Source organism: Carcharhinus amblyrhynchos, chromosome 18, assembly GCF_965287045.1.
Source record: "Carcharhinus amblyrhynchos chromosome 18, sCarAmb.v2.hapA, whole genome shotgun sequence".
In the NCBI taxonomy this organism is placed as follows: Eukaryota; Metazoa; Chordata; class Chondrichthyes; order Carcharhiniformes; family Carcharhinidae; genus Carcharhinus; species Carcharhinus amblyrhynchos.
This window is the reverse complement of record NC_137341.1, coordinates 40466989-40494776: the sequence shown is the minus strand read 5'-3', so window position 1 is coordinate 40494776 and position 27788 is coordinate 40466989. Positions and strand designations below refer to the sequence as shown.

The window sequence follows — 27788 nt, the reverse complement described above, 5'->3', positions numbered from 1 at the left end:
ACAGGCAATCACATTTTTCTCTATAACATCAACAAAATTAAAAATTATATTTAATCAATGGTTCAGTAGCCCAACATAATGAGCCACGTGATCCTAGCACTGACTGTTGGCCTGTGCTGCAATGCTTCGTTTTAGTGGTGTTAACCTGGGTGGGCACCACATATAGATATTCCAAGAATGGGGGTGGGGAGGGGAAAGAGAACAAAAACTTTGATGGCTTCGGTGCATGCTGCTTGGGGCGGCGAGAGTGACTCACCTGAAACCAGGCCACTTAGCTGAAGTAATGGAGAGTTTCAGCACTTGGTGGAACATCTCAATAGGTATTAAGATGCTCAGTGCAGGAGAAAAAGAAAGCAGGAAATGGGGACAGCCTGAGGTAAAAGGTGCTGTAATACCTCCAAAGCAATAACATTGCACTGATCAATAAATGTATATATTGTAAAAAGGGTGGCAAGGAAAAATGAGTCTAATGCTCGGATTGGGTCTAGATGAACTAGCTGAATAACTGTCAAAAAAAATCAGTGATAATTCGCTATCCCAGCAAGCTTATGGGGCCAGGATTCGAAGATTCATTCTATAAACAGAAACCACTGACTCACCAAACAACATAACAGTCTGGTCTCCATAATAAGAGTTTAATGAGCTGCATAAATCTGAGAATGAGCACCACTGCTGCCCCTCTCAAACAAAGCAAACCGTATAAAATCCACATCATTTAAAACTAGCATGAAATTTTTTTTTTAAATGCTGAATAATCTTTTAAACTGCTGCAGCATTTGCTTCATGCACTTTAACAGTGGTAACCTGCTGATGCACATGTACTGTATTGTGCAAGTCAAGATGTCAGCAGCTGGCTAAAAACAAAACACATTTGAGGACCCACTACAAAATTAAAAGGTTCATTCAGAAGTCTGGAATTAACTTTTGGTTCAGGGTCATATTAAAAACTGCTAAGGAAAGATGCATTTATTTACTATGGGATTTAATAGGAGGGGAGTGTGGAGATAAAGTAAAAGGTTCCAAACTGCAAATGTCATTTATTAATAGAAGCAATGTACATTTAAGCTTTGGTGACATGTTGACACAGTACTCATTAACTGCTTTTAGCGTTATTATGCAACGTAGTCAAAAGGCTCAAATTTCCAGCACCTTCTGTGCTGGAAGGTTGACCTATCGTCAGTGTTAGCTGAAGGAGGCCTATCAATTTAATGCCACCTTCCAGATCCTGGTCTGCAGCCCTGTAGATACACACTTGAAATGCCGTAATCAAGTATTTCTTTAAATTTAAATGAGTGTATCTGCCGCTATCATCCTTTCAGGCAGTCCCCACCATCCACCATCTCTGCTCAACTGCCCTCTTAATCTTTTTACTAATAAACTTTAAAACTATGCCTCCTGGCTACTAATCTTAAAGGTCAGAAACCTTCCCAACTAAACTGCAAAGCTCATTGTCCTTTAAGCCTGCACCCCACCCTCGCTGTTCAAAATATTTCAACCCCTCCTTTGCTGAAAACACTATCACATGCTGACATGATTAATCGACTGCCTTCTGTTAATCTTCAATCAATTAATAGCTTGCGTCATCTCAGCAGGGAAGATCTAACTTAGCTAATGAAGCACTCCTCCATGGAAAACAGGAGCCAAGCCTTAAAGCATAGGGGCCAATTACAGAAGTGTCCAACACAATATCTGCACACACCCACGTTCCAAGCAGGTTCGCTGGTTAATGAAAAAGACTACCTACTGTATTAAGGTTGCCAAAATCAAGACGCTCGGTTCCCATTGGAACACACTTACTGCTGATAGTCAGTTAACATGGCAGATTCTTAATCTTCACCATTCTATAGCACAGTGGACAGGGCAATTGGTCACAGTCCCTCTTCCCCTTTAATACCCAAGTATTTGGGTGTGTACTTTGTCCTATTGCTAAGCAACATCAAACTACTGAAGACTCCTATAATATGGGGCGGCACAGTAGCACAGTGGTTGCACTGCTACTTCAGAGACCTGGGTTCGATTCCCAGCTTGGATCATTGTCTGTGTGGAGTTTGTACGTTCTCCCCGTGTCTAAATGGGTTTCCTCCAGGTGCTCCGGTTTCCTCCCATATTCTGAAAGACGTGCTAGTTATGTGCATTAATCTGAGCAGGTGCCGGACTGTGGTGACTCGGGGAATTTCACAGTAACTCCATTGCAGTGTTAACGTAAACCTTACTCCTGACCAATAAATAAACTTTAATAAGGAATAGATGGTAAAAGGCAGCCCTCAACATCTCAAAGATACCAATGATAAAAAAGTCAAAATAAATCAGTACTTTAGCAATTGTTCATTTAGCAAAACATATGAAAATCCACAGAGTCATGGATTGAAGAACCAAACATCAGTAAAAACCTTGATGCCCATTTTTGCTAACATGAGACTCTACCGGCTAATTTATAGTTTATAGAATTTTTACTGAATCCATAAAAAGTACTGGAGATTTGCATGATAAATTTTACAATATGCATTTAAAATCCTTGGCAGGAGTTTAACAAATGCTATGATTGTAGACAATTTGCAGTTTTAGTACTTGGATCAAACATGGAATGTCAAAGGGTTGGGCAGTGCATCAGCAATTTCGGGAAGGGAACTATTTTTAATTCTGTAATGAGCTGTATTAAACTAGCTCTGCCGCAAGGCAACCCCTATAATGTGTGAAAAGAATCTACATGTGCATGTAGGTCTATATGGGGAGAGGTCTATAGCTGTCCCTCCGTACCAAAATTAAAGAAAACACTCTGATAGTTATTGAAGTAAAAAAATAGCCTTGACAAATATTGATGTCTGCCCAGATTATGATGCTTTAAAAAAGTACTCAAAAGTTTATTTTAAAGTATCGTACCTCCTGCTGATTGTTTGAACAACATGATGCACTCCTCTTTTTACATGGATTGGTTCCTCTTAAAATCAGATGGTTAACGAAAGAAAAAAACAGGGTGGGTAAGCTGCATCACTCAATCTGATGCTGCAATGATTTTCTTTTTAAATAAAACTGTTTACTTACTCTGAAATCTTCCTGGCCAATTCTGTGTAGGCTGTACACGAGTTGGCAGAGAACAGTGCCAGGCTTCCCTTGGTTACATTCATGGCGGATGGGTCCCGTAAGTTTCCTCCCAGGATATTTTTAAACCCCACTTCCCAAAGTCAATCCACCTGCAATATTTAAAAGAGAGGAAAATATTTAATATATTACACATATATACACACACTATTGCACAATGGGCACCACTTTAGAATAAAACCACTGTGAACTTCAATAACATTAACTACACTTGCAAGATACTAGTTGAAACATATAGTCTTAATGTCTTTAATCAGGGCAGCACAGTGCCGGTAGTTAGCACTGCTACCTCAGTGCGAAGGGTCAGGCTCAATTCCCAGTTGGGTCACTGTCTACACATTCTCCCCATGTTTTGATTTATTATTGTCATATGCATTAGTATACATACATGTACTAGTGAAAAGTAATGTTTCTTGTACATTATACAGACAAAACGTACTGTACATGGGGGGGGGGGAGAAGGGGAGAAATGTAATCATAGCTTGTATCTGCATGGGTTTTCCCCAAGTCCTTTCCCACAGTCCAAATGACATGCTGGTTATATGGATTAGTTGTGCTAAATTCTCCCTCAGTATATCCGAACAGGCATTGGTTAAAAACAAAGCGGCAGCACGGACAAGTTGGGCCGAAGGGCTATTTCCATGCTGTAAACCTCCATGACTCTAAGTGTGGCGACTAGGGGGATTTTCACAGTGACTTCACTGTAGTGTTAACGTAAGCCTACTTGTGAGACAAATAAAGTGTACACTTTAATTTTTTTCAAAAAGGAAACAGAAAATGCAGCTTCTTAAAAAGTACCATCCTTCCTCCCACTTCAGCAGCATGCTCTGAGCCACAGTGACTCTGCTGCAGTTCCTGTCACATGTGGCTTGCTGTGAAGAGCCCCCTCCTCACTGCCTCCATTAGATCAGCGCCCATTTTGAGACACCCATGAATATTGGGCGAGGCCCAAACGGCCAGCGTCAACAATCCGAGCCTTCCACCACCGCCCAGCCCGGCCGGACACCCGCTGCCCATCCCCGCGGCTCCACTGACCATCGACAGAACCGCGCCCCCGCTCACTCGGGATGCTCTATCTATCGGACGGGGATGGTGGCCGTGGCCACACCCGAGCATCAATGCGGCCTCCCCCATTACCCTTCCCTCACCTGCTCCTACCACCATCGACAGCTGCCTCGAGGCTGCAACCGCGCGCTGCCCTCCACTCAGCCACCACGCGCTCCGCCCCTAACTACCTAGTCCCGTTCCAGTCAACGGCGCCCCGCCCCTAACAACCCAAGTCCCCTCCCAGGTCAACGGCACCCCGCCCCTAACTACCTAGTCCCGTCCCAGTCAACGGCGCCCCGCCCCTAACTACCCAGTCCCGTCCCAGTCAACGGCACCCCGCCCCTAACAACCCAAGTCCCCTCCCAGTCAGTGGCACTTCGCCCCGGTAACCCAGGTCTTACCCCTGTCCGCCTTTGACAACCCTGGTCCCGCCCCGTAAGAACCAGACTCCGCTTCTGACAACCCGCGCTCCGCCCGTAACGACCAGGCCAACCCTGGTCCCGCCCATGGCAACCCGGGTTCCTCCCCTAACAACCTGGCCCCGCCCCTGACAGCCCAGTTCCCGTGTCGTCTGCGCCCCTCCACCCCGGCCTTGACGATCCAGACCCGCTCGCGCCAACTTAGCCCCGCCCCTTGACCAGAGCGTTTCTCCCCCGCCCCCCACTAAGGCTTCCTCCGCGAACCGATCCCCGCCCATGAAAGGCGTCCCATCCGCGGACAACCCAGGCTCCGCCCCTTCGATTTTGACTGACAGCCCACTTCTCACAGTCACCAGGGGGCGGGGCCGGTTTCCCCAGCAACGCCGTGACGAGCATGGGTCGCGCGAGGCGGCGTTCCCCTGGGAAAGCTGAAGTTGCAACTTCTTTAAAGTTTATTTATTAGTGCGCTGCAATGAAGTGACTGTTAAAATTCCCCAGTGGTCACACTCTGGCACCTGTTTGAATACACCGAGGGAGAATTTAGCACAGCCAATGCACCCTAAGCAGTACGTCTTTCAGGCTGTAGGAGGAAACCCAGTAAGAAGTCTCACAACACCAGGTTACAGTCCCAACAGGTTTATTTGTAGCAAACGCCACTAGCTTTTGGAACTGGCTGTTCCTCCGTCAACTCCCACCCACCTGATGAAGGAACAGCGAGTTCCGAAAGCTAGTGGCATTTGCTGGAAATAAACCTGTTGGATTTAATGTAGTGTTGTGAGACTTCGTACCATTTTTACCCCAGTCCAACGCTGGCATTGCCACATCGAGGAAACCCACACAGACGTGGGGAGAACATGCTGACTCTGCACAGTGACCCAAGCTGGGAATTGAACCTGGGTCACTGGTGCTGTGAGGCAGCAATGCTAACCACTGAGCCACCTTGCTGCCCATGCTGTTGTTGGCTCAAATTGCAAAGTTTCTGACTGCAGTTTGCTTTGCTGATGACAGCATTTCAATTGCAGTTTTCGCAAATAGATGTTTGCACTGACATTTAATAAGAGTACAGCCAGTCAGCCTTGATATTAGTAATAACTTAATATGTAATTTGGGGAAATAAAAGCAACCAAAGAAGGGCAATGTGTTCATCTAAATAAAGTTGCTGATTGCTAGACATTTAGCCGTTATCCGGCCAGAATAGCCCTAAAATCTACATATATGTATTACCCGTCAATGTTGCAAAATGACTCATTGGTGTGACACTGAACTATAATAAAATGAATGCCAACCCAAGGCACTTCCCAATTGTCTCAACTTGTTTGCCTGGATTTTGCCAGTCAGCAGCGAGCAAGCACCACAAGCCATTCGTCATAATTACATCTGCCTAAAGATTTCAAAGGAAGGAAAGGAGTTTTTAAGGAATTTTTCAGAAAGGCTAGAAACCTGGTTTGAACCCCACCACAGTAGATGGTAAAATTTGAATTCAATGAAAATCTGGAATTAAAAGTCTAATGATGACCATGAAACCATTGTCGATTGTCACAAAAACCCACCGGTTCACTAATGTCCTTATGGGCAGGAAATCTGTTGTTCTTATCTGGTCTGGATACATGTCATTCCAGACCCACAGCAATGTGGTGGACTCGTAAAAATGCCTTCAAGACAGCACGATGGCACAGTGATTAGCACTGCTGCCTCACAGCGCAAGAGATCCAGTTCGATTCCTGGCTTGGGTCACTGTTTGTGTGGAGTCTATATGTTCTCCCTGTGTCTGCATGGGTTTCTTCCGGGTGCCCTGGTTTCCTCCCATCGTCTGAAAGACGTGCTGTTAGGCGCATTGGCCATGCTAAATTCTCCCTTGGCATACCCCAACAGTTGCCGGAGTGTAGTGATTCAGTGATTTTTCACAATAACTTTATTGCAGTGTTTATGTAAGCCTACTTGTGACACCAATAAGTAAACTTTAAAACTTAAATGGCCGAGCAAGCCATTCAAATCAAGGGCAATTAAGGATGCGCAATAAATGCTTGCCTAGTCAGCAATGCCCACATTCCATAAATAAGGAGAAAAGAATCTTTATGAGGCATGCAGAGTCTGAAACAGAAAGTGTTGAAGAATTTTTAATACAATGCAAAATCATACACAGAAAGCAAAACAAAGAACAAGGTTGAAAGAAGAGTTTAGGAAAGCAATAAAAATACAAAAATCTTCAACAATAATCAAAATATGAAGGAATGAGAGCTCACACTTGTAAAAGTTTATTTTTAGTGGCAACTAGCTTGCTTGGCAATAAGTAAGGCTTATCATGATATTAAAGTTCAATGGGATGGTCTGAACTCTTATGACATGTTACGTGAATTGTGGGACTTTCGTATGGGACCTTAAGGGCATAGAGTACAAAATTGAGGAAGTTATGATGAACCTGAATAAAACACTGGTTTGACCAGAACTGGAACATTGTGCTAAATTCTGGGCACCACAATTTAGGAAGGTTGTGAAGGCATTATAGAGAGTGCAGAAAGGAATCCTAAGAATGGTTCCAGGGATGAGGAACTTCTGTTATGTAATATATTGTTCTACTTTGGAGAAAAGAAGATTAAGAGGAGAATTGAAAGAAGTATCTGAAAGTATTAGGCAACTGAGCTGAGTGGAATCTGTTCCTATTGGTCGGAAGGATCGAGAGGATGATTTAGGGCAATTAGCAAACAAAAGAATGACCTGAGGAAAGCCATTTATATGAAGTGGTCTTTCGGATCTGGAATGTACTACCTGAGAGTGTGGGGAAGGCGGATTCAATCATAGCATTCAAAAGGCAGTTGGATCATTACTTGAAAGCAGAAGATTTGTGGGGCTGTGGGGAAAATATAAGGTTGGGGATTGGTCTTGTCGAGAGTCAACATAGATATGAAGAACTGATATCTTCCTTCTGTGCTGTAACACATCAATGAATCTATAATTACATTTGTATTTAAATAGTAAGATTCTGAATCAGATGTGCCAGCATTGGATAACCTCTGGACAAGCAAGGTGCCTCAGACAATAATGACCTGATTTTCATGATTAACTGCATTTGTGGACACTGCAAGTTGCTGTCCAATAAATCTTTACCATTATGATGTAATTGCAATAGAAGCAATTCAGAGAAGTTTCACTTGACTGATACCTAAGGTATGGGGTTTTATCTTAAAAGGACAGATTAGGTAGATTGAGGCTGTATCAAAGAAACCCTACAGTACAGAAGCAGGCCATTTGGCCCATCAGGTCTGCATTGATTCTCTGAAAAATCATCCCACACAGACCCTATCCCCTTAAACCCATGTACTTACCCCATTAACCTTGGGGTACTACGGGACAATTTAGCACGGCCAATCCAACTAACTCACACATCTTTAGAGTGTGGGAAGAAACTGGAGCACCTGGAGGAAACCCACACAGACATGGGGAGAACATGCAGACCCCACACAGACAGTCACACAAGGCCAGGAATCAAACCCGGAGCTCTGGCGCTAACCACAGTGCCATCGGGCCGCCATATTGGAGGTTAGAAGAATAGGAAACAATCTTATTGAAATATATAACATCCTGAGGAGACTTGACAGGGAGGGTGCCGAAAGAATGTCTCCCCTTTGGGAAAGACTAGAACTAATGAGCATCGATTAAAAATAAAGGGCCTCCCAATTAAGATGGAGATGAGGAGAATTTTTTTACTCTCACAGAGTCCTGAGTCTAAGGAACTCCTTTCCCCAGAGAGCAGTGCAGACTGAGTCACTGAATGTTTCTTAAGGCAGAGGTAGATTGATTCTTGACTAACAAGGGAGTCAAAGGTCATCAGGGGCAGGCAGAATGTGGAGTGAGATTACAATCAGATTAGGCATGATTTTACTGAATGGCGGTGCAGGCTCAAGGAACAGAATGGCCGACTCCTGTTCCTAATTCATATTACAGTATTACCTCCCTCACAATATTCAGGCTTGTGTTTTTTAATTGTTTGCACTCTGTCCCCCTTTTCCCAGAAATACATTGAGTACTTAGCACCAGCCTTGTTTGATCGACGTCTGGCTGCATTATATTCTGCGAGTTTCACCAAGATTTTGAGTTAACCACTTCTGTGCACTTTGGTGTGATAGGTGGATTGGCCATGCTATATTGCCCCTTAGTACTCCACGATGTGTAGGTTAAGGGGATTAATGGTGTAAGTACATGGGGTTAAAGGGATAGGGTCTGGGTGGGATGCTTTTTCGGAGAGTCAGTGCGGACTCGATGGCCCTAATGGCCAGCTTCTGCTCTGTAAGGATTCAGTGATTCTGTGACATAGGCTCAATCTGTCTAATCTGTCCTCTTAAGATAATGTCCCACATTTTGGGTATCAGTCAAGTGAAAGTTCTCTGAACTGCTTCTATTGCAGTTATGTCTTAATGGTAAGGAATAAATTGGACGGCAACTTGTAGTGTCCACAAATGCAGTTATTCACGGAAATCAGGTGGTTATTGTCTGAGGTGTCAAAAGTGTGCTTTCTAAGCTGAAACTCAAGTCTCCCCAATCTTTTCTTGTAACTGAAATCCTGACGTTAAAGATCAGCCTTATAGTTCTTCTCTGTTCTTCTTCCAGCAGTTGAACATGACCGGAACTGCTCAAGATTAAAACTCAAGGTGCTGCCTGGATAGACCACTGCACCATTTGATGTATCTCACAGTGCCAGGGACCCAGGTTTAATTACGGCCCTGGATCACTGAGTGTGCGAAGTCTGCACATTCTCCCAGGTCTGCATAGGTTTTCACCAGGTGCTTCGGTTTCCTCCCACATTTCAAAGATGTGCGGGTTAGTTTGATTGGCTGTGCTAAATTGACCCTCATGTCAGGGGGATTAGCAGGGCAAATATGTGGGGTTATGGGAATATGACTTGGGTGCGTGCAGACTCAATGGGCTGAATGGTCTCCTTCTGCACTGACTCTATGATTCTAATTAGTGCCTCTTATTCATCCAAGTATGTCGTTTTTGCTGGCCAGGCCAGCATTTATTGCCCATCCCTAATTACCTTTGAGAAGGTGGCGATGAGCTGCTTTCTTGAAACTCTGCAGTCCATATGGTGTAGACACTCCCACAGTACTGTGCAGGAGGGAATTCAGGATTTTGACACAACGTAAGTCAAGGAACAACAATATATTTCCAAGTCTTGATGGTGAGTGGCTTGGAGGGGAACTTCAATGTGTCTGCAACCCTTGTCTTTCCAGATGGTAGTGGTCTTGGGTTTGGAAGGTTCTGTCTGACAAAACTTGGTGAGTTCCTGAAGTTCATCTTGTAGATGGTGCACACTGTTGCTAATGTGCACTCTCTGTACAGTATGGTGTACAGTAGCAACTGTTGATGGAGGTGGGAGTAAATGTTTATGAATGCAAATCAAGTGGACTGCTTTGACCTGGATAGTGTCAAGATTCTTTAGTGTTCTTTTAGCTGCATTCATCCAGGCAAGGGGAGAGATTGCACCTTGAAAATTGTGCCCTATAAATCATAGAATCCCTACAGTGCAGAAGGAGTCTGCCCAACTCTCGAGCATATACCCCGGCCCTAACCCCACAACCCCACATACTTACTCCACTAATCCTCCTAACCTACAAATCTTTGGACACTACAGGGCAATTTCGCATGGCCAATTCACGTAACCTGCAAGTCTTTGGACTGTGGGAGGAAACTGGAGTACATGGAGGAAACGTACATAGACACAGGGAAAATATGCAGACTCCACACAGACAGTGACCCAAGGCTGGAATTGAACTCGGGTCTCTGGTGCTATGAGGCGGCAGTGCTAACCATTGTACCGCCATGCCACCCATACAGCATAGCAGGTGGCCATTGGATCCATTGTGCCTGTGCTGGCTCTCTGATAGAGCTACCGATTAATTCCACTCCTCTGCTTTTTCTGCATCGTCTTTCAAGTGTTTATCAAATTCTTCTATTTGTTACTATCTTATCAGCTTTCACCACTCTTTCAGGCATTGCATTCCTGATTACAAAACTCACTGTCTGAATGAAAGGTTTAGCATAAAGTTTTGATTTGATTTGATTTATTATTGTCACGTGTATTAGTATGCAGTGAAAAGTATTGTTTCTTACACGCTATACAGACAAAGCATACTGTTCATAGAGTACATTGGGGAGAAGAAAAGCAGAGGGTGCAGAATATAGTGTTATAGTCATAGCTAGGGTGCAGAGAAAGATCGGCTTAATATAAGGTAGGTCCATTCAAAAGTCCGATGGTAGCAGGGAAGAAACTGTTCTTGAGTCCTTTGGTCCACGATCTCAGACTTTTATTTCTTTTTCCCAGTGGAAGAAAGTGGAAGAGAGTATGTTTGAGGTACATGGAGTCCTTGATTATGCTGGCTGCTTTTCCGAGGCAGCAGGAAGTGTAGGCGGAATCACCGGATGGAAGGCTGGTTTGCACACTGGACTGGGCTACGTTCACAACCCATTGCAGTTTCTTGCGGTCTTGGACAGAGCATTCAATCCTTATTATTCACACATCTACCAAGATCATGTCTTCAATGTGTCAGTACAATCTAACGGAATTTGCTCATTACCAGATACTCTGCAGAGTTGATTTGTGTAATTCCATCAACTCTATTTCCATAAAAGATGCGGCTTGACAATATTGCACAGTGCATTTCTTTCACTCACTCTAATATGGAGCCGTAATTTATTCCTGATACACTTTATGGAGAAAATTACAAGAGCAAGAGGAAGTTCTTCTAAATAACGATAATTTAGCTAGGCAGACATATGACAGCAGGAAGAAGAAGCTGAAGATAATTGCAAAAGCAGCCATTTGGTTTCTGTAACTGGTGCCATTCAGCAGATGAATTTTCTCCATAGCTGCTCCTCACACCATTTGGAAGTGGCAGCTGGTCACTAAGTACCGAGGGAATGCAGCGTTGTTGGAGGTACCATCCTACAGTGAGAGTACAGCAAAGATTTACCAGGCTGATTCCTGGGATGACAGGTTCGTCATATGAGAAGAGACTGAGTCTGTTAGGATTATATTCACTGGAGTTTAGAAAAGTTAGAGGGGATCTCATAGAAACGTATCACATTTTAACAGGGCTAGACAGGGTAGATTCAGGAAGAATGTTCCCGATGGTGGGGGAGTCCAGAACTAGTAATTATAGTTTGAGGATAAGCGGTAGGTGAGGAGAAATCTTTTCACACAGAGAGTGGTGAATGTGTTTACCGGATACCAGAGATGAGGGGGTTAGCCTATGAAGAGAGACTAAATAGACTGGGTCTGTACTCGTTGGAGTTTAGAAGGCTGAGGGGGGATGTTATAGAGACATATAAGATAATGAAGGGGGTAGATAGGGTAGAGGTAAGGAGATTCTTCCTGCTTGGAAAGGACAGCAGGACTAGAGGGCACAGCCTCAAGATAAGGGGGGGGGTGCAGTTTAGATCAGAGTTGAGGAGGAACTTCTTCACTCAAAGGGTGGTGAATCTCTGGAATTCTCTGCCCGTTGAAGTGGTGGAGGCTGCCTCGCTAAATATTTTTAAGACGCAAGTTGATGGGTTTTTGATAGGAGAGGGGATTAAGGGTTATGGGGAGAGGGCGGGAAAGTGGAACTGATCCACTTCAGATCAGCCGTGATCTTCTTGAATGGCGGGGCAGGCTTGAAGGGCTAGATGGCCTACTCCTGCTCCTATTTCTTATGTTCTTATCTTCTTAAGTGTAATTCATTACTACAAAAAGTAGCTGAGGCCAACACATTGCATGATTTCAAGAAGAAATTAAGTATAGCTTTTGGGGCTGAAGGGATCAAGGCAGGATCAGGATATTGTATTTTGTGATCAGTCATGATCATAATGAGTGGAGGAGCAAGCTCAAAAGGCCAAATGACATCCTCCTGCTTCTAGTTCGTATGCTTCTATGTTTCAGTTGAAAGATAAAACCAAATCTGCTCTCGTGGGTGGATACAAAAGAATCCATGGCACTATTTCAAAGAAGTGCAAGGGAGTTATTCCTGATGTTCTGGCCAATATTTATCCCTCAATCAACATCACTGAAGCAGGTTATCTGGTATTACCATACTATTGTTGTGGGAGTTTCCTGTACATAAATTGGCAGCCGTACATGTTCCACTTCAAAAAGTACTACATTGGCTGTCAGCACTTTGGGACAGCCTGCTATCATGAAAGATGCTACGTAAATGCAAGTTCTTTCTTTTAACATAGAAACTAAAAGCAGGAGTAGGCTATTCAGCCTTTCAAACCTGCTCCACCATGCAATTTAATCATGCCTGACCATCAAATTCAATATCTTGATCCTGCCTTGCCTGCATATGCCTTGACCACTTTAGCCCCAAGAGCTATATCTAATCTCTTCTTGAATCCCACAATGTTTTGGCCTCAACTACTTTCTTTAGTTGTGATTTCCATACGTTCACCACTTGCTGGGGGCAGAACTTCTTCTAAGAGATTTACCATGTGGCACAAATGTTAGCACTGCTGCCTCACAGTGCCAGGGACCCAGGTTTGATTCTGGCTAGGATCATTGTCTGTGTGGAGTTTGCACGTTCTCCCCATGTCTGCGTGGATTTCCTCCAGGTGCTCTGGTTTCCTCCCACAGTCTGAAACATGTTAGGTGACTTGACCCGAATAGGCACCGGAGTGTGACGACTAGGGGAATTTTACAGTGACTTCATTGCAGTATCAATGTAAGCCTTACTTGTGACTAATAAGTAAATAAACCTCAAACCTTAGCTCTTATCCTGCTCTGGACTACCATTCACAGTAACTTTGTTGCAGTGTTAATATAAGCCGACTTGTGACTTATAAATAAACTTTAAAAATTTAAAACTTTAAATTCTATTATTAATGGTTATCTAAGTGTATTTCCCAGTTATATTTTTTAATTATTTTGTTCGTACACTGTTTGCTTAATTTAAATAAAATGTCTGCATACAAAAAGTGTTGTGCATGATTATTTGGCCTTCGAATTCCCACATATTTCCTTTACCTGCCTGGTCTGATGGTCTCACAGTAGCAATCAAAAAAAAAGCTATTTCAATGAAAATGTGTTTATTAAAACTGAGCATGATATGAAACTCTAAAAAAAAACCCTCAGTGTATTCGGAGCTATTCCTCAGTGCATTTGGAGCTATTTCAATTCTGCAGTGTTATCTTTCAAATGTAATTGAAAATATAACAGATTCTCTGCTTAATATTAAGAATTTTGCCACATCCCAGTTCTGTAATGAAATGCAGTGTAATAGGCTCTGCCCAGAATAGAAAAGGGAGGAGAAAACTATATTAATGTGCGTCATAAGAGCTCTCTAAAATTCAGGAAATAGCAGCACATTGAAGCCAACCGTGTCAATAATGAATATTCTGATAAGCATAAGAAGAAAGACAAACATTATGAGACGAGTACAGTTAAAAAGTGTTGATTGAAATCAGTGTCATGACTATGTATACTCATTAGCTTTCTACTTCTTCAACCTTTTGAACTCCAGTTAAGTCTCAGCTTGCATTTGTCCATTATGCGCACTTTACAACTAATTAATCAGACTTATTCTGCCCTCATTTTTCAGGATGATCAGCACATTTCTTTTATGTAAAAGAAAATTACTCCATCCTTAAAATTACAAAGCCAATGCTCTGAAGGGACCAGGCAAACCCAAATCCATTCCTTGCTTGCTCTAAAAATCAAATTCAAAATCCAATAGAATCCAATTCAAGGTCCCCTCAAAGATCCAAGCTGACAAAGTGAGGCATTGCACCCCATCTTGGGCTCAATGTGACTCTTGATCTTAGCCAAAAAACCAAGAAGCAATCAGTGCAAGTTGTCCAACCATCAGTTCTAGATCGTAAAATTTAAAGTTTTGAAGTTTATTTATTAGTATCATGAGCAGGCTTACATTCACACTGCAATGAACTTACTGTGAAAATCCTTCAGTCGCCACATTCCTGCACTTGTTCGGGTACGCCGAGGGAGAATTTGGCACAGCCAATGCATCTAACCAGCACGTCATTCGGACTGGTTAGGGTCTGGGTAAGAAGATCTATATCGGAGAGAGACTCGATGGGCCGAATTGCCTACTTCTGCACTGTAGGGGTTCTATGATTCTATGATAGTGAGTGTCCTGTACAATTAGGATACAACCTACCAAATAGGATGCAAACTCTCCCGTTCTTATACTTTTGCTGACACTTTTTTTCCCCTCCTCCTGCCCAATAGTACTAGGCACATCTTCCCGGTGCAGTTTCCTCTGGTATTTATACTTTAATCCCCCTCTAAAACCTAGTCCCACTCAGAGTTGGTATGTGGAAGGGTAAGGTCAAGTGCTGCTTCCATCCTCTAGTTTGCTGTTCCCACTCCTCTGCTTGCTGAGGGCCCACCTAAGTTCCTGTGCCTAATTTGGGAGAGAAGGACAGTGTTAGCATTTAGTGGCAAAGGAAAGCAAAAGGCAGATGAGTGAGTGCATCAAGCAGCTGTCACAAGCCACACCAATGTTATCAGCAAGGGTGTTCCATCTTGGAACACCATCTTATGATAGTGTATAGTTTTGATTAGGGAAAGCCACATGAAACCTCAGTGAGAATAACCAGTCCAGTCATCGGATAATAACTATGAAACACAGATAGAGGACATTCTAGGGCCAGAGGAAGTAGTCTCAGAATAAAGGGACTCCAATTTAAGACGGCGACGAGGAATAATTTCTTCTCTCAGAGGGTCTTTGGAACTCCTTGCCATGGTGAGCTGTGAGAGCAGAGTCTTTGTGTATACTTAAGGCTGAGATAGATGGAATTTTGATCAGTAAGGGAATCGAGGTTTATGGGGAAAGGGCAGGAAAGTGGATGTCAGATCAGCCATGATCCTCCTGAATGAAAGCACAGATTCAAGGAGACAAACAATCTACTCCAGTTCTTATTTCTTTTGGCCTTATGGCCTTACAGTCTTACACATGAACAGGACTGTAAAACTCTAAGACAATTCAGTATATGAATCAATAAACAGTTTATGTAGAAATTACCCCTGGTTCCAAAACATAGCTGCAATTTCTAAACTCCTTAAGAATTCTCCCTTCCCATACAACATCCAAATTAAATAAATCTATAAATCAAATCCCATTTATGATTACCACACAGTATAAGGCGAATGGTCAACTTTGGGAAACATCAATTCCTGGTCCAGAGATTATATTTAAACTGTCTTTATGAAGTTTTCTGCACTGCCTTGGCTCGAAGACTTAGTTGCCGACCAAGCCTCCTGGCTTTGAATTGTGGTCTGGCCTCTCCGGATGTTAGATATAAATTGGCTTGCTTGCTTCTGAGGTTGCTGGCAATTATACCATTTTCACTTTTGATTCCTCATTCTGTGTTTTTAACTGTCTGCATCTCTCAATTTCCATTACTCTAGCAAGTAGCATGTGTATACCTGCACTGATCTCTCTGTCATTATATAAAGTGTTACCTACTAATTGGCTGACTTACACTTGCTCTGTCTCAATGCCTGCTAAACTCGTTACTGGGAAAATCATGTCTTTTGAGTGCTGGTTACTGTTGTTGCTAGGCAGATTTCTACCTGTTGCTTGTCAGATTGCAACTTATCATGTCTTATTAAATTTTTGTTACTGCTGCTACTTGGCAGATTCACGACAACAGCAATATCTTGTCATGTCCAAGAGTGCAAGGGTGAGACTACAATGAACTAGAAACTAGAGTAAGACAAAGTTGGGGGGGGGGGGTGTTCTTCAGTCATGCCAGGCACCATGCCTATATCATGCCTATATCTACCCTATATCAATCAATATTGTGAATTTGGGGCTAGATTGAGTGCTCTGCAGATGGGCTGGGAGGCAAGTGGGTGGGTAAAATGGCAGGGGAAGATGTAAATTTTGTAGAATTCCCACAAAGCAGCCTATCAAGTCTAATCTGACTCTCCAACAGAGAATCCCACCCGGGCCCACCCCTGCCCCAGCCCCGTAACCCCACGCATTTACCCTGCTAATTCCCCCAGCCTACACATCCTAGGACAATAAAGGAGAATTTAGCATGGCCAAGCCACCTAATCTGCACATTTACGGACTGTGGGAGGAAACTGGAGCACCTGGAGGAAACCCACACAAACACAGGGAGAACATATAAACTCCACATAGTTGCCTAAGGCTGGAATCGACCCGGGTCCCTGGCATTATGAGGCTGCATTGTGAACCATTGTACCACTGTGCTGCCCCATATAGAACAAGATAGAAAACGTGAATGAATTAATATGATTAATTAACCAATTAGTGGCCACATTCCACTCCAATGGCATTTTGCTTGTTTTAGGACAGGCTCCCACTGTGTGTGGAAACCACCATGTATATTGACGCAGCTTCTCACGGGGTTCCAGTGGGGGCAGGACCTTCTATGATAGCTGCTCTTGACCCCAGCAACAATAACCACCTCTGCGGCTCCAACATCTCCGCAGGTGGGCCCATCGCAGGCCTTACCTTCTAGCTCTGGCACATTTAAAAATAAACCTTATCTAACCTACAAGGATACCTAACCATGGAGGCTCCAGTTTTTTTGCTATACGCCCTCAGGAACGGTCATCTCCATTAGCATTTCTGCTGAGGCTGCCGAGTACTCTGGAGAAGTAGGTTGCCATTCTTAATTGGACAGTGGTTCCACGTGTGACCTCTTACCTGTTCATTGTTGGTAAGATCCCTTCTAATATTGCACCATCAGTCTGCACTGTCTTGACACCTGCTTTCTGTCCCAGTGGAGAGACTGCCTACCATTTCATAAAATCCAGCCCTTGTTCTCTCACTGTGGCTCACACAAGAATGAACATAGGAATGTGTTTCAAGTTTACTTGACATGAGTGTTTGACAGTTTCTTGGTGCCTTTTGTTCAAATCAGGAGGAATAACTTCTTTCATAGAGTCATAGAGGTTCACAGCGTGGAAACACGGCCTTCAGCCCAACTTGTCCATGCCTCCCAGTTTTTATCACTAAGCTAGCCCCAATTGCCCACAGTTGACCCATATGCCTTTACACACATCCTGCCCATGTCACTGTTTAAATGCTTTTTAAAAGAAAAGTTGTACCTGTCTCTACTACTACTCTGGCAGCTCGATCTAGACATTTACCATCCTCTGAGTGAAAAAATGCTCCTCTGGACACTTTTGTATCTCTCCCCTCTCATCTTAAACCTATGTCCTCTAATTTCAGACTCCCCTCCCTTTGAGAAAAGATATTGACTAGCTATCTTACCTATGCTCCTCATTATTTTATAAACCCATATAAAATCACCCCTGAACCTCCTACACTCCAGAGAAAAAACTTCCAATCTATCCAACCTCTCATTATAACTCAAACCATCAAGTCTTGGGAGCATCCTCGTAAATCTTCTCTGCACTCTTTCTAATTTAATAATATCCTGTCTTTAATAGGGTGACCAGAAGTGTACATAGTTGGAATTAGAAGTTAAACAGAATTTATTACTGAGCAAGTTATGTGGAATCCTTTGGAAAGTGGAGGTATCATGAGCCAGAAGTCCTTTTCTTGCTCATTGTTCAGTGTTTCATGCTGGAAGAGGCCATTTGGCCTATAAAGCCTGCACTATCAAGAATCCCACCCAGGCCCTATCCCCGTAAACCCACATATTCACCCTACTAGTCCCCTTGACTCGAAGGTGCATGACATTAATTGAGCATGGCCAGTCAGCTTAACCTGCACAGGCCAAATGACCTCTTTCTGCACTGTAGGGATTCTATGATTCTATCATATTTTGTTTGTTGCCTCCCTCAAACAGTTAGGCCAAAGTGAATTGTGGAACCAATATCATGTCAAATTCTATGCAATTCTTTTAGAACAAGCTACAACAGTGAAAAAGACTATTATTCTGTTATTCCATGATTATGGAAGTCTATGAAAAAGCTATTCATAGATGGAACAGGATAGAAAGTAATTATCAGGTCAGATTAGATTGAGAGCAACGTGTATTGGATTGCTTTCGAAGTTGCATGTTCTGTAATTTCTTTCAGAGATCATTGTGGCACAGTGGTTAGCACTGCTGCCTCACAGCGCCAGGGACCCAGGTTCAATTCCTGTGACTGTCTGTGTGGAGTCTACACGTTCTCGCCATGTCTGTGTGGGTTTTCACCAGATGCTCTAGTTCCCTTTCACAGTCCAAAAGAGGTGCAGTGTTAATGTAAGCCTACTTGTGACACTAATAAATGAACTAATATACTACCCTCATAACCCCATGTATTTACCACACTAATCCCCCTAACCTAGGGGGATTAGTGTGGGACACGGAGGGTTGATTTAACATGTCCAGTCCATCGAACTTGCACATCTTTAGAGTGTGGGAAGAAACCCACACAGACATGGGGAGAATATGCAAACTCTGCAAAAACAGTTGCCCAAGGCTGGACGTGAACCTGGGATTTGAACGCTGTGAGGCAGTATTGCTAACCGCTGTGCCAATGTCTTCCATCTCAGTGCATATTCACGGACCATAAAAGATTGAGATTTTTGATTAATACCTTTTATTCATAAATGTACTAAAGGGTTAAAGAGATCACGGGATAGGGAGGGGAAGAGGGATCAAGATGTTGAATTCAATGATCAGCCATGATCAAAATGAATGGCACAGCAGGGTCAAAGGGCAGAATGGCCGACTTCTAGAAACACAGAAACCCTACAGTGCAGAAGGAGGCCATTCAGCCCATCAAGTCAGCACCGACAACAATCCCACTCAGGCCCTTAACCGCACAAAATTATCCTGCTAATCCCTCTAACCTACATATCCCAGGACATTAAGGGGCAACGTAGCAAGGCCAATGCACCTAACTCACACATCTTAGGACTGTGGGAGGAAACCGAAACAACCAGAGGAAACCACTCAGCCACGGGGAGAATGTGCAGACTCCACACAGACAGTGACCTAAACCGGGAATCAAAGGCAGGCTGCTGGAACTGTGAGACAGCAGTGCTAACCACTGTGCCTCTTTCAGCACAAAGCAATGAACATTGAACAAGAAAGGGACTTCTGGCTCATTATACCTCCTGCTTCTAGTTTCTTTTCTTCTATACTAATGGAATCCATTAGGTAGGATATCAATGAGATTGACGTCAGACATTACAAAAGACAAAGAACTCATCAAGGCTGGTGAGCCGTCTTCTCTCAGTAGTCACATGTCAGACCATACAGAGTAAAAGGACAGCATGTAACTTGCATCTACTTGCTTAGCTACTGCCTCCATCTCCTGTGTACGCACTGCTGATAGGTAAACTTGTTTCAGGATTTAATCAGTATCATTCACGGCACATGTCAAAAACTGTAATGTCTTTCTTGGTTTATTACACTCTGGTTGTTCCTCATTCCAATTCTTGATAGCCTTTGATTCCTTATCTCTTTTGATCATTATTGCAAAAAAGCATTTATTCCCTATTGACACTGGAGCCTGTTGAGCAATTGACATTCAGTTCTCATACTCATTCTCCACTTAACCGCAACCTTGTGTGTGCCTGTGCCTGTCTGTGTCTAAAGTTGCATAAACCAATGGTTATTCTAGCTTAATATTTACATAATGCTGCATAAAGCAGAAGCTTATTCTAAGTGAAGTTATCCTTAAGTTAGCACTTATGCAGAGGGCATGGTCTCTATTACAATGCAAGTGTCAATGCACAAGGAGCTTCTAAATGAGCTGAGCTGCTTGTTCGCAAACCTGAGCACAATGGCAGAAAGCAGAGCGGAGTCCAGCTCCAACTTTTATGAAGCATTGCATAGTATTGCGACCGTGCAGTCGACCATGCAGAAAATACAAGGGACTTCAATGTAATGGAGCTCTGGTGACAAGCATGATGATCCAATGGCATGATCTGCTGGTAAAGGAAAGGAACTTGCAACACATTTGGAGGTTCTTGGAATCCCTACAGTGTAGAAGCAGTCCATCTGGCCCAGTGAGCCTGCACCAACAACAATCACATCCAGCCCTGTTCACCCTAACCTCATGTATTTACCCTGCTAATCCCCCTGACACTGAAGAGCAATTTAACATGGCCAGTCCAGCTAACCTGCACATCTTTGAACTGTGGGTGGAAACCAGAGCAGCTGGAGGAAACCCCACACAGACAATGACCCCAGGCTGGGATACCTGACACTGTGAGGCAGCAGCGCTAATCACTGGTCATTTTTTAAAAATGCTTTAAAAATAACAAGAAGATTTAATGGTTTGGGTAAGACATGCTGTTGCTATGCAACATACATTCCTGACAAAAGGTGCAGCTAATTGATTGCAAACAATTGCTGAAATTCTGGTATAATCCACCATCCTACCCTGTAGCCCTGTTTCATGATATGTTCCTGAACATTACATATGCAATGTGTAAATAACATAGCTGATATAACTTTCTGTTTAATAGTGACAGGTAGTCCCTTCTTCATGACAAAATAAACCATTAGTTCCTGACCAGTTGCAGTATATACTGAGTTTTTATTAGTCGTTGTAAAACCTTCAGGTTTCATCATGCATTATTAAGTAGGTTGGTTGTCTCTAGCAGTTTTAATTGTTGCTGTCATTTGGTGGAATTTAATGTCCTCTCCCCCTGGTGAGTTTGGTGGCAAGGGGGCATCGGGCAGTCGGGTGGATAATGGGGGACCCTGCCATCTTCCTGCCATTGCCTGATTAAGTCTATGGTGGGATAGCCAAAGAGTGGCCTCCCCACCCCATCGCCAATTCAACCCTTTACGTGGACAATTAGTGCCCACTCAAGGGGCTCATCCTGCCATTGCTGATGTTCGCCAGGGGGCTCACTCAGCAAGGACCCTGAAAAGCAATCCCTGTCAGTGTTACTTGCAGGCTCCTGGAGGGCGGTCTTTTGTCCAAAGGTGCCTGTTTGAGGGATTGGGCATCAGGAAATGGGGAGATCTACCCTTGCTGCTGAGCGTAGCTCCCGCGACTCCCATCAGGAGAGACCACTTCCACCATCACTCACCTGTGCCCAGCTCCATAGTGATCTAGGGCTTTGAGCTGGTGCAGTACTGGCAGTGGCCACCATCTTCCCACCAGCCTTTGGTTGGCCAACAGCTCGAAATGGGTGGGATTTCCAAACCCCACTCCTGCCAGGGGTCTATGATCCTAGGGAGGGCTTACAGCTGCCCAGCTAAGTGCTTTTTTCCCCCTCTTTCATTCCCTTACCAATCCAATGTCCTGCTGGAGAGCAAATGTAACTCGAAGATGTCACCCTCAAACTTGCGTCGGGGACAAGATATTACAAGCTCCATAGTTTGGTCAGGGCTTCTACAATCCTGGCCAGGGAAGAATTTGGAAGCCACTTGTACATCAAGGGGCCGCATCAGCCATGACAGTCTGTATTCTACTGAGGACTGTCCACATGAGATTGAAGACTGATTATTGAGATGTTGGGTTGGAGACAATTGTTTATTTGGGATGTTTTCTGCTTAAGCTTTCTTCCAGGTTCCAATCTTATGAAGTTGGAGATGTTCAATTCATGTCTAGAGGGGGTTCTGTAGATGCATGTGGTGAGCTGGGTTTTTTTGTTAAGGTCCCTGTGGATAAGGAGGTCCAAGTTGCTGCTGATAAGAGTTAATTTTCTGCCTGTTGCTGCGTCTTGTCGAATAGAGGGAGGTATGATATTCGAAAGGATTGGCAACCACTGAAACAGAGTTGATCTCAGAGTTCCAGAGATTATCCTTAGTACAAACTGAAGTTTAAACTTATTTATTAATGTCAGAAGTCGGTTTATGTTAACACTGCACCGAAGTAACTGTGAAAATCTCCTAGTCACTACACTCCGGCACCTGTTCAGGTACATCGGAGGAAAATTTAGCACGGCCAATGCACCTAACCAGAACATCTTTCGGACTGCGGGAGGAAACCGGAGCACCCGGAGGAAACCCACACAGACATGGGGAGAATGTGCAGCCTCTGTATAGACAGTGACTCAAGCCAGGAATCGAACTTGGGTCCCTGGCACTGCGAGGCAGCACTGCTAAAGCCACCATGTGTGTGCCATTGAGTTTGTTTTGCCTGACTGGCACTTAATTCAGCGTGCCCCCTCCCTCCCTCAAAAAGAGAAATTGTAGAGCTTTCGTCAGCTCTTTAGCCAGTAGATGAGACTCCTGTCACCCCCATTAAGTATCGCCTGTGGTGTGAGTTGTTGTTAATGGTGAGTTAATTCTTGGTTGAAGACTCTATAGTTGTTGTACATATGTAGGCAGTGTGTTTTGGTGCTTCCCCTTGCAAAGTGTTTAAAATATGCAGATGCTACAAGACGCCAGATGTTTCGACTGCCAACATTTGTTATCTCTGTTTCCTGATGGTTACATTCTATTCAGAGAACTGCAGCCCTGAGTGTTTCTTGACTGCTTTTGATTTGCTTGACAAAAATCATTTTGAGAAAGTGGTTGAAGCCTAATAAAAAATGCCAACAGCAATTTGGAGTTTATTAAGAGGGACACAGGGTGCAAGAGTGAAATAGCAAATGCTAAGTTTGTGCCAGTTGAGCTGGGATTAGAACAGGATATGTCGTTTTTGATGCCCCATTATACAAAGAGCTTTTTAAAAGGTTTTTTCCATCAAAAGTGGGTGAGATTGCCTCCATTGCCCATCACTTGTTGCCATGAGATGCTGCTATGTGGGCATGTCCTTGTCACTTACAGGCCAGTGGATCACCCAAGGTGTCGCTTGGCGCAAGTCACACGTAACACTATTCTATAACAAAAGAAGCATTGTATGCAAAGCATCATGTATTATTCTGCTGCTGAAATGTTGTTGTGTCGAAAGCAGCTTGCCTCTGGGGTGGCACAGTAGCCCAGTGATTAGCACTGATGACTCACAGTACCAAGGACCCGGGTTCGATTCCTGCTTGGATCGTCGTCTGTTTGCGGTCTGCACATTCTCCCAGTGTCTTTGTGGGTTTCCTCTGGGTGCTCTGGTTTCCTCCCACAGTCGCAAGGACATGCTGGTGAGATGCATTGCCCATGCTAAATTCTCCCTTGCTGTACCCGAACAAGTGCTGGAGTGTGGTGACTAAGGGTTTTCTCAGAAACCTCATTGCAGTGTTAGTGTAAGCCTACTTGTGACTAATAAATAAACTTTACTTTTACTTATTTTAAGGCCTCAAAATTTATCTGCTGCAAAGGAACACAAAGAAGGAGATTAATTCAAGTGTAGCAGCTGCAAATGGACGCAAACCCTGGATCACTTACAGCTGCTGGCAACGACATTTCCAGAGCTTCAGATGCTTGTACATTTTCAGTCCAGTTCAAAATGCAGCAATTTCCTGCCGGTAGCAATAACTCCATTCCTGACCTTGAAATAAAACGCCCCTTTCTTAAAAATATACTCTTGACAGTTTGAAGTGTCCGAGGTACATTCATCACTCGTATGTGCAATAGACAAGCTTGAAAGTATTTGGTTTCATTTACTTTCTCTTTAAAGGAGGCATCATCATCACCTGTGGTGACAGGCATGTTTCTAAATATCTCCCTCTATTTCTATAGAAAGATGGTGCCAGTAAACTTGCAAGAACACCCAGTGTCGGCCAATTATCTTCCCCTCTCCTTGTTGGGAATGTCTTTGATAATTAGAAGAATAGAAACTCTACACTGAAGCCCATTCAGCCCATCGAGCCTGCCCCAACAACAATCACATCCAGGCCCTATCCTTGTAATCCCACATATTTAACTCGCTAATCACCCTGACACTAAGGGGTAATTTATCATGACGAATCAACCTAACCCGAACATCCTTGGACTGTGAAAAGAAACTGGAGCACCTGGAGGAAACCCATGCGGACACAGAGAGAATGTGCAAATTCCACACAGACAGTGACCCGAAGCCAGAATTGAACCCAGGTTCCTGGCACTGTGAGGCAGCAGTGCTAATCACTGTGCCACCGTGCCGCCCAATAGCACTACAAAGCATTTGTCCAAAATGTTCCATCTGAAATTGGAAATTATTGGTATTGATTTGAGAATTGCGAACTTAGTTTTAATATAACATTACTAGGATTAGAACAGTTTGGTGGTTTGTCTTTGACCAGCGCAGACGCAATGGGCCGAAGGGCCTTTTTCTGTGCAGTATACATCCATGACTATGGCTATCTCAAACAATACATGGTACCAAGATTACAGAATAATATTTGGAAATTATAAATTACGCATCATAGCATTAATGATATATAATAATCAGCAAACTTTTAATTGTTAGCGATGTAGGCAGTTGGATAATATTGGCCAGGACACAAGGGAGAATTCCCATGCCTTTTTTCCAATAGTGCTATGGGATTTCTACCTGGGAGGACTGATGGAGCTAACAGTTTACTTGTTCATTATAGAAACATAGAAATTAGAAACAGGAGTAGGCCATTCGGCCCTTTGAGCCTGCTGCACTTTCATGTTGATCATGACTGATCATCAAATTCAATATCTTGATCCCCCCTCTAATCAATCTAAAGAATCCACCCCCTGTCGAACACTCCCTCCCAATCTGCAGAGATCCCCCGCCGATCACCTCTAATCTGCAGATCTTCTCCCCCGCCCCAAGATAATCACCCCCTGACTGCATAGGTCCTCTGGCACTGCCCGGCTGTTCCCTTAACCACCCAGGAGCATCAATGGCCTCCGATGCCTCTGGCATGGCCATCATGCCCGGGTCTCGTCATTCTTGTCGGTAAGATCTTTTGCCATTGAGTGGGGAAGCATCTGGGAGGATAGAAACAGCCATGCAAAGCATGTGAAGATGATTGTGCTGGGAAAACAGGGCCAGGAAGATGGCTTTCGGCATGAGACCAGTTTGCGCCCTATCTTCCTGGCTTGCTGCACCAATCAATGGGCGATAAGATTGCGCTCTATATCTTTAGAAACCTGTTGAAGTTGCACCTAATTTATAGGTTGGCTTTGTGCCAGAGGTACTTTGCTAGCCAGTTGGAGAAAGACAGATGTCCAGATGTTCAGAGCTTGTGCCTGAAACAGATCTTTGGCTCTTTGCCTGTTTGAGGATCTCCTTTCCAATATTGGGCTGTCCTGACTGCTGCAGCTGTGGGCCTACTGTGTTCAGGCTGGTCTGGCGAGGCCCACTGGTTAGGCTCCAACCAAATACACACGTGCTCTTCCCAGCTGGTCAGCAATTTCAAAGCAGGTTGCCAGTCCTGGCTTGACCCAGTTCCTATTGCCTCCCTGAGGGCTGCTGTTGATGATGTAGCAATCTGAAATCTAAATTTACTTTGCCGGCAAGTTGAGATTACAGAGCAGGGGTCTGCAGCTCACAGCGGGGAGGTTAATTGTGGCCCAAAATTGAACCTATCTGATGTGATGTCCTCCACAACTCCATGTCCATTCCAGGCTGGTGTTCTCCTATATTTCTCTGGCTAGCTCTTAAATTTGACCATCTGTAAATGGGAATGAACAAATGCATAACGCTGCTGTCTCATGATCTTCTGATTTGTCCTGCAGCACAAATCTTCTTCTGATTATATATGAAACTAATGATACACATCACAGATTTTGTTAGGAATGGGAAATTAATAAGGAAATTAACAAGGAAAAACTGTACAGAACTTCAGTCCCCCAGTTGCCCCAGTCCCTACATGTCTTCTAGGTGCCTTTTGCTCAACATAGGACTCCACCCCCTGGGATGATTACCCATTCTCAGTCCCAATCACCATCTGCTGTGTTGCCCTTAAAGAGACCATCACCATAGAGACATAATCCTGTTGCCGTATTCATCTGTGACTAATTTGGTTGCGCTCTTAGCCTCCATCTCTGAAGAATGTGGGGCCAAGGTCCCAGTCCAGGACTGGAGAACACTTACCTGCAGTCTATTTATTTATTAGTGTCACAAATAGGCTTAGATTAACACTGCAATGAAATTACTGTGAAAATCCCCTAGTTGCCACATTCTGGCCGGCACCTGTTTGGATACATCGAGGGAGAATTAGCATGACCAATGCACCTAACCAGCACCGCTGGACTGGTTAGGGTCTGGGTAAATTGCTCCATTGGAGAGAGTTGGTACTGACTTAATGGGCCAAATGGCCTGCATCTGCTCTGTAGGGATTCTATGATAGTGATTCTAAGCACCTAACCAGCATGTCATTTGGACTGTGAGAGGAACCCAGAGAAAACCCATGCAGACACAAGAAGAATGTGCAAACTCTACACAAACAGTGACCCAAGCCAGGAATTGAACCCAGGTCCCTGGTGCTGTGAGGCAGCAGTGCTAACCACTGTGCCATTGTGCCTCTGGCTAAGACAGTGCTGAACTGTCTCTTGGTTGAGAAGTTAAAGCTAGGACTTATTTTCCCTCTCAGGTGAAGAATTGAGTGGCACTAGGTCAGGGAAGAGCAGGATAGTAATCCTTGATGTCTAGACCACTGTACTTTAGTCAACTATGGTAGACCAATTAAATCATATCATATTGCTGTTTGTTCGAGTTTGCTGTGTGTACATTGGATGCCATGTTTCCTACAGTACAACCAATGATGACACATAAAAAATACTTCATTTGCCAAAAAGCACTGTTTGATATCCTGAGCTCATGAAAGGCACTATTTAAATGCAAATCTTTTTAAAATTTCCGGTTACACTGAATTGGAGAAAGATGGTAATGTTCCTCAAATATAATCTTCTTAGCAAAGAGATTTCTTCATTTTTTGCATGAAGTGAACTGATCAGTGGCTGTCTGTCAGACAGAATGTTCCAGATGGTGGGGCAGCCCAGAACTAGGGGTCATAGTTTGAGGATAAGGGGTAAACCTTTTAAAACTGAGGTGAGGAGAAATTTCTTCACCGAGAGAGCGGTTAATGTGTGGAATTCACTACCGCAAAATGCAGTTGAGGCCAAAGTGTTGCGTGAGTTCAAGAAGAAATTAGGTCTAGTTCTTGGAGCTAAAGAGACCTCGGGATATGGGAGGAAGGGGGAATCAGGATATTGAATTTGATGATCGACCATGACCCAAATGAAAAGCGGAGCAGGCTCGAAGGACTGAATGGCCTACTCCTGCTTCCGTTTTCTATGTTTCTAAGTTTGGCTAATATCCTTGCTAAATATTATATATTGAATTAGCTCTGGGATATTTCTGTATGGTACTCACGCTCTCTGCTAATTTGTAATTTTCCACAGAGTGAACTTCTGATTTGCAGCCTGCGCTGTTGTGAAGCTTGGAATTTTTCAGTCTTACCGCCACACTCTTCCCTGAGGGTATCTCAGCTGTGTTTGCTGTTA

The 27788-nt window shown here is 43.8% G+C and overlaps 1 protein-coding gene across 5 annotated transcripts in view; it reads right to left on the bottom strand.

Moving 5' to 3' along the window:
* Nucleotides 1-4570, bottom strand: part of prpsap2 (phosphoribosyl pyrophosphate synthetase-associated protein 2) — a 51361-nt gene extending 46791 nt beyond the window's left edge. For 3 of the 5 annotated variants that reach the window (XM_080206874.1, XM_080206875.1, XM_080206872.1), the window contains exons 1-2: nucleotides 4248-4343; nucleotides 3043-3191 (exon numbers count right to left, since the gene is read on the bottom strand). In XM_080206874.1, coding sequence (XP_080063000.1) covers nucleotides 3043-3125 — 83 coding nt within the window. In that variant the 5' untranslated portion in view covers nucleotides 3126-3191; nucleotides 4248-4343. Of the gene's footprint in view, nucleotides 1-3042; nucleotides 3192-4247; nucleotides 4344-4547 lie in introns of those variants that run through there. The other 2 variants (XM_080206873.1, XM_080206878.1) reach the window with 2 other exon arrangements.
* Nucleotides 4571-27788: the final 23218 nt, after the last annotated feature.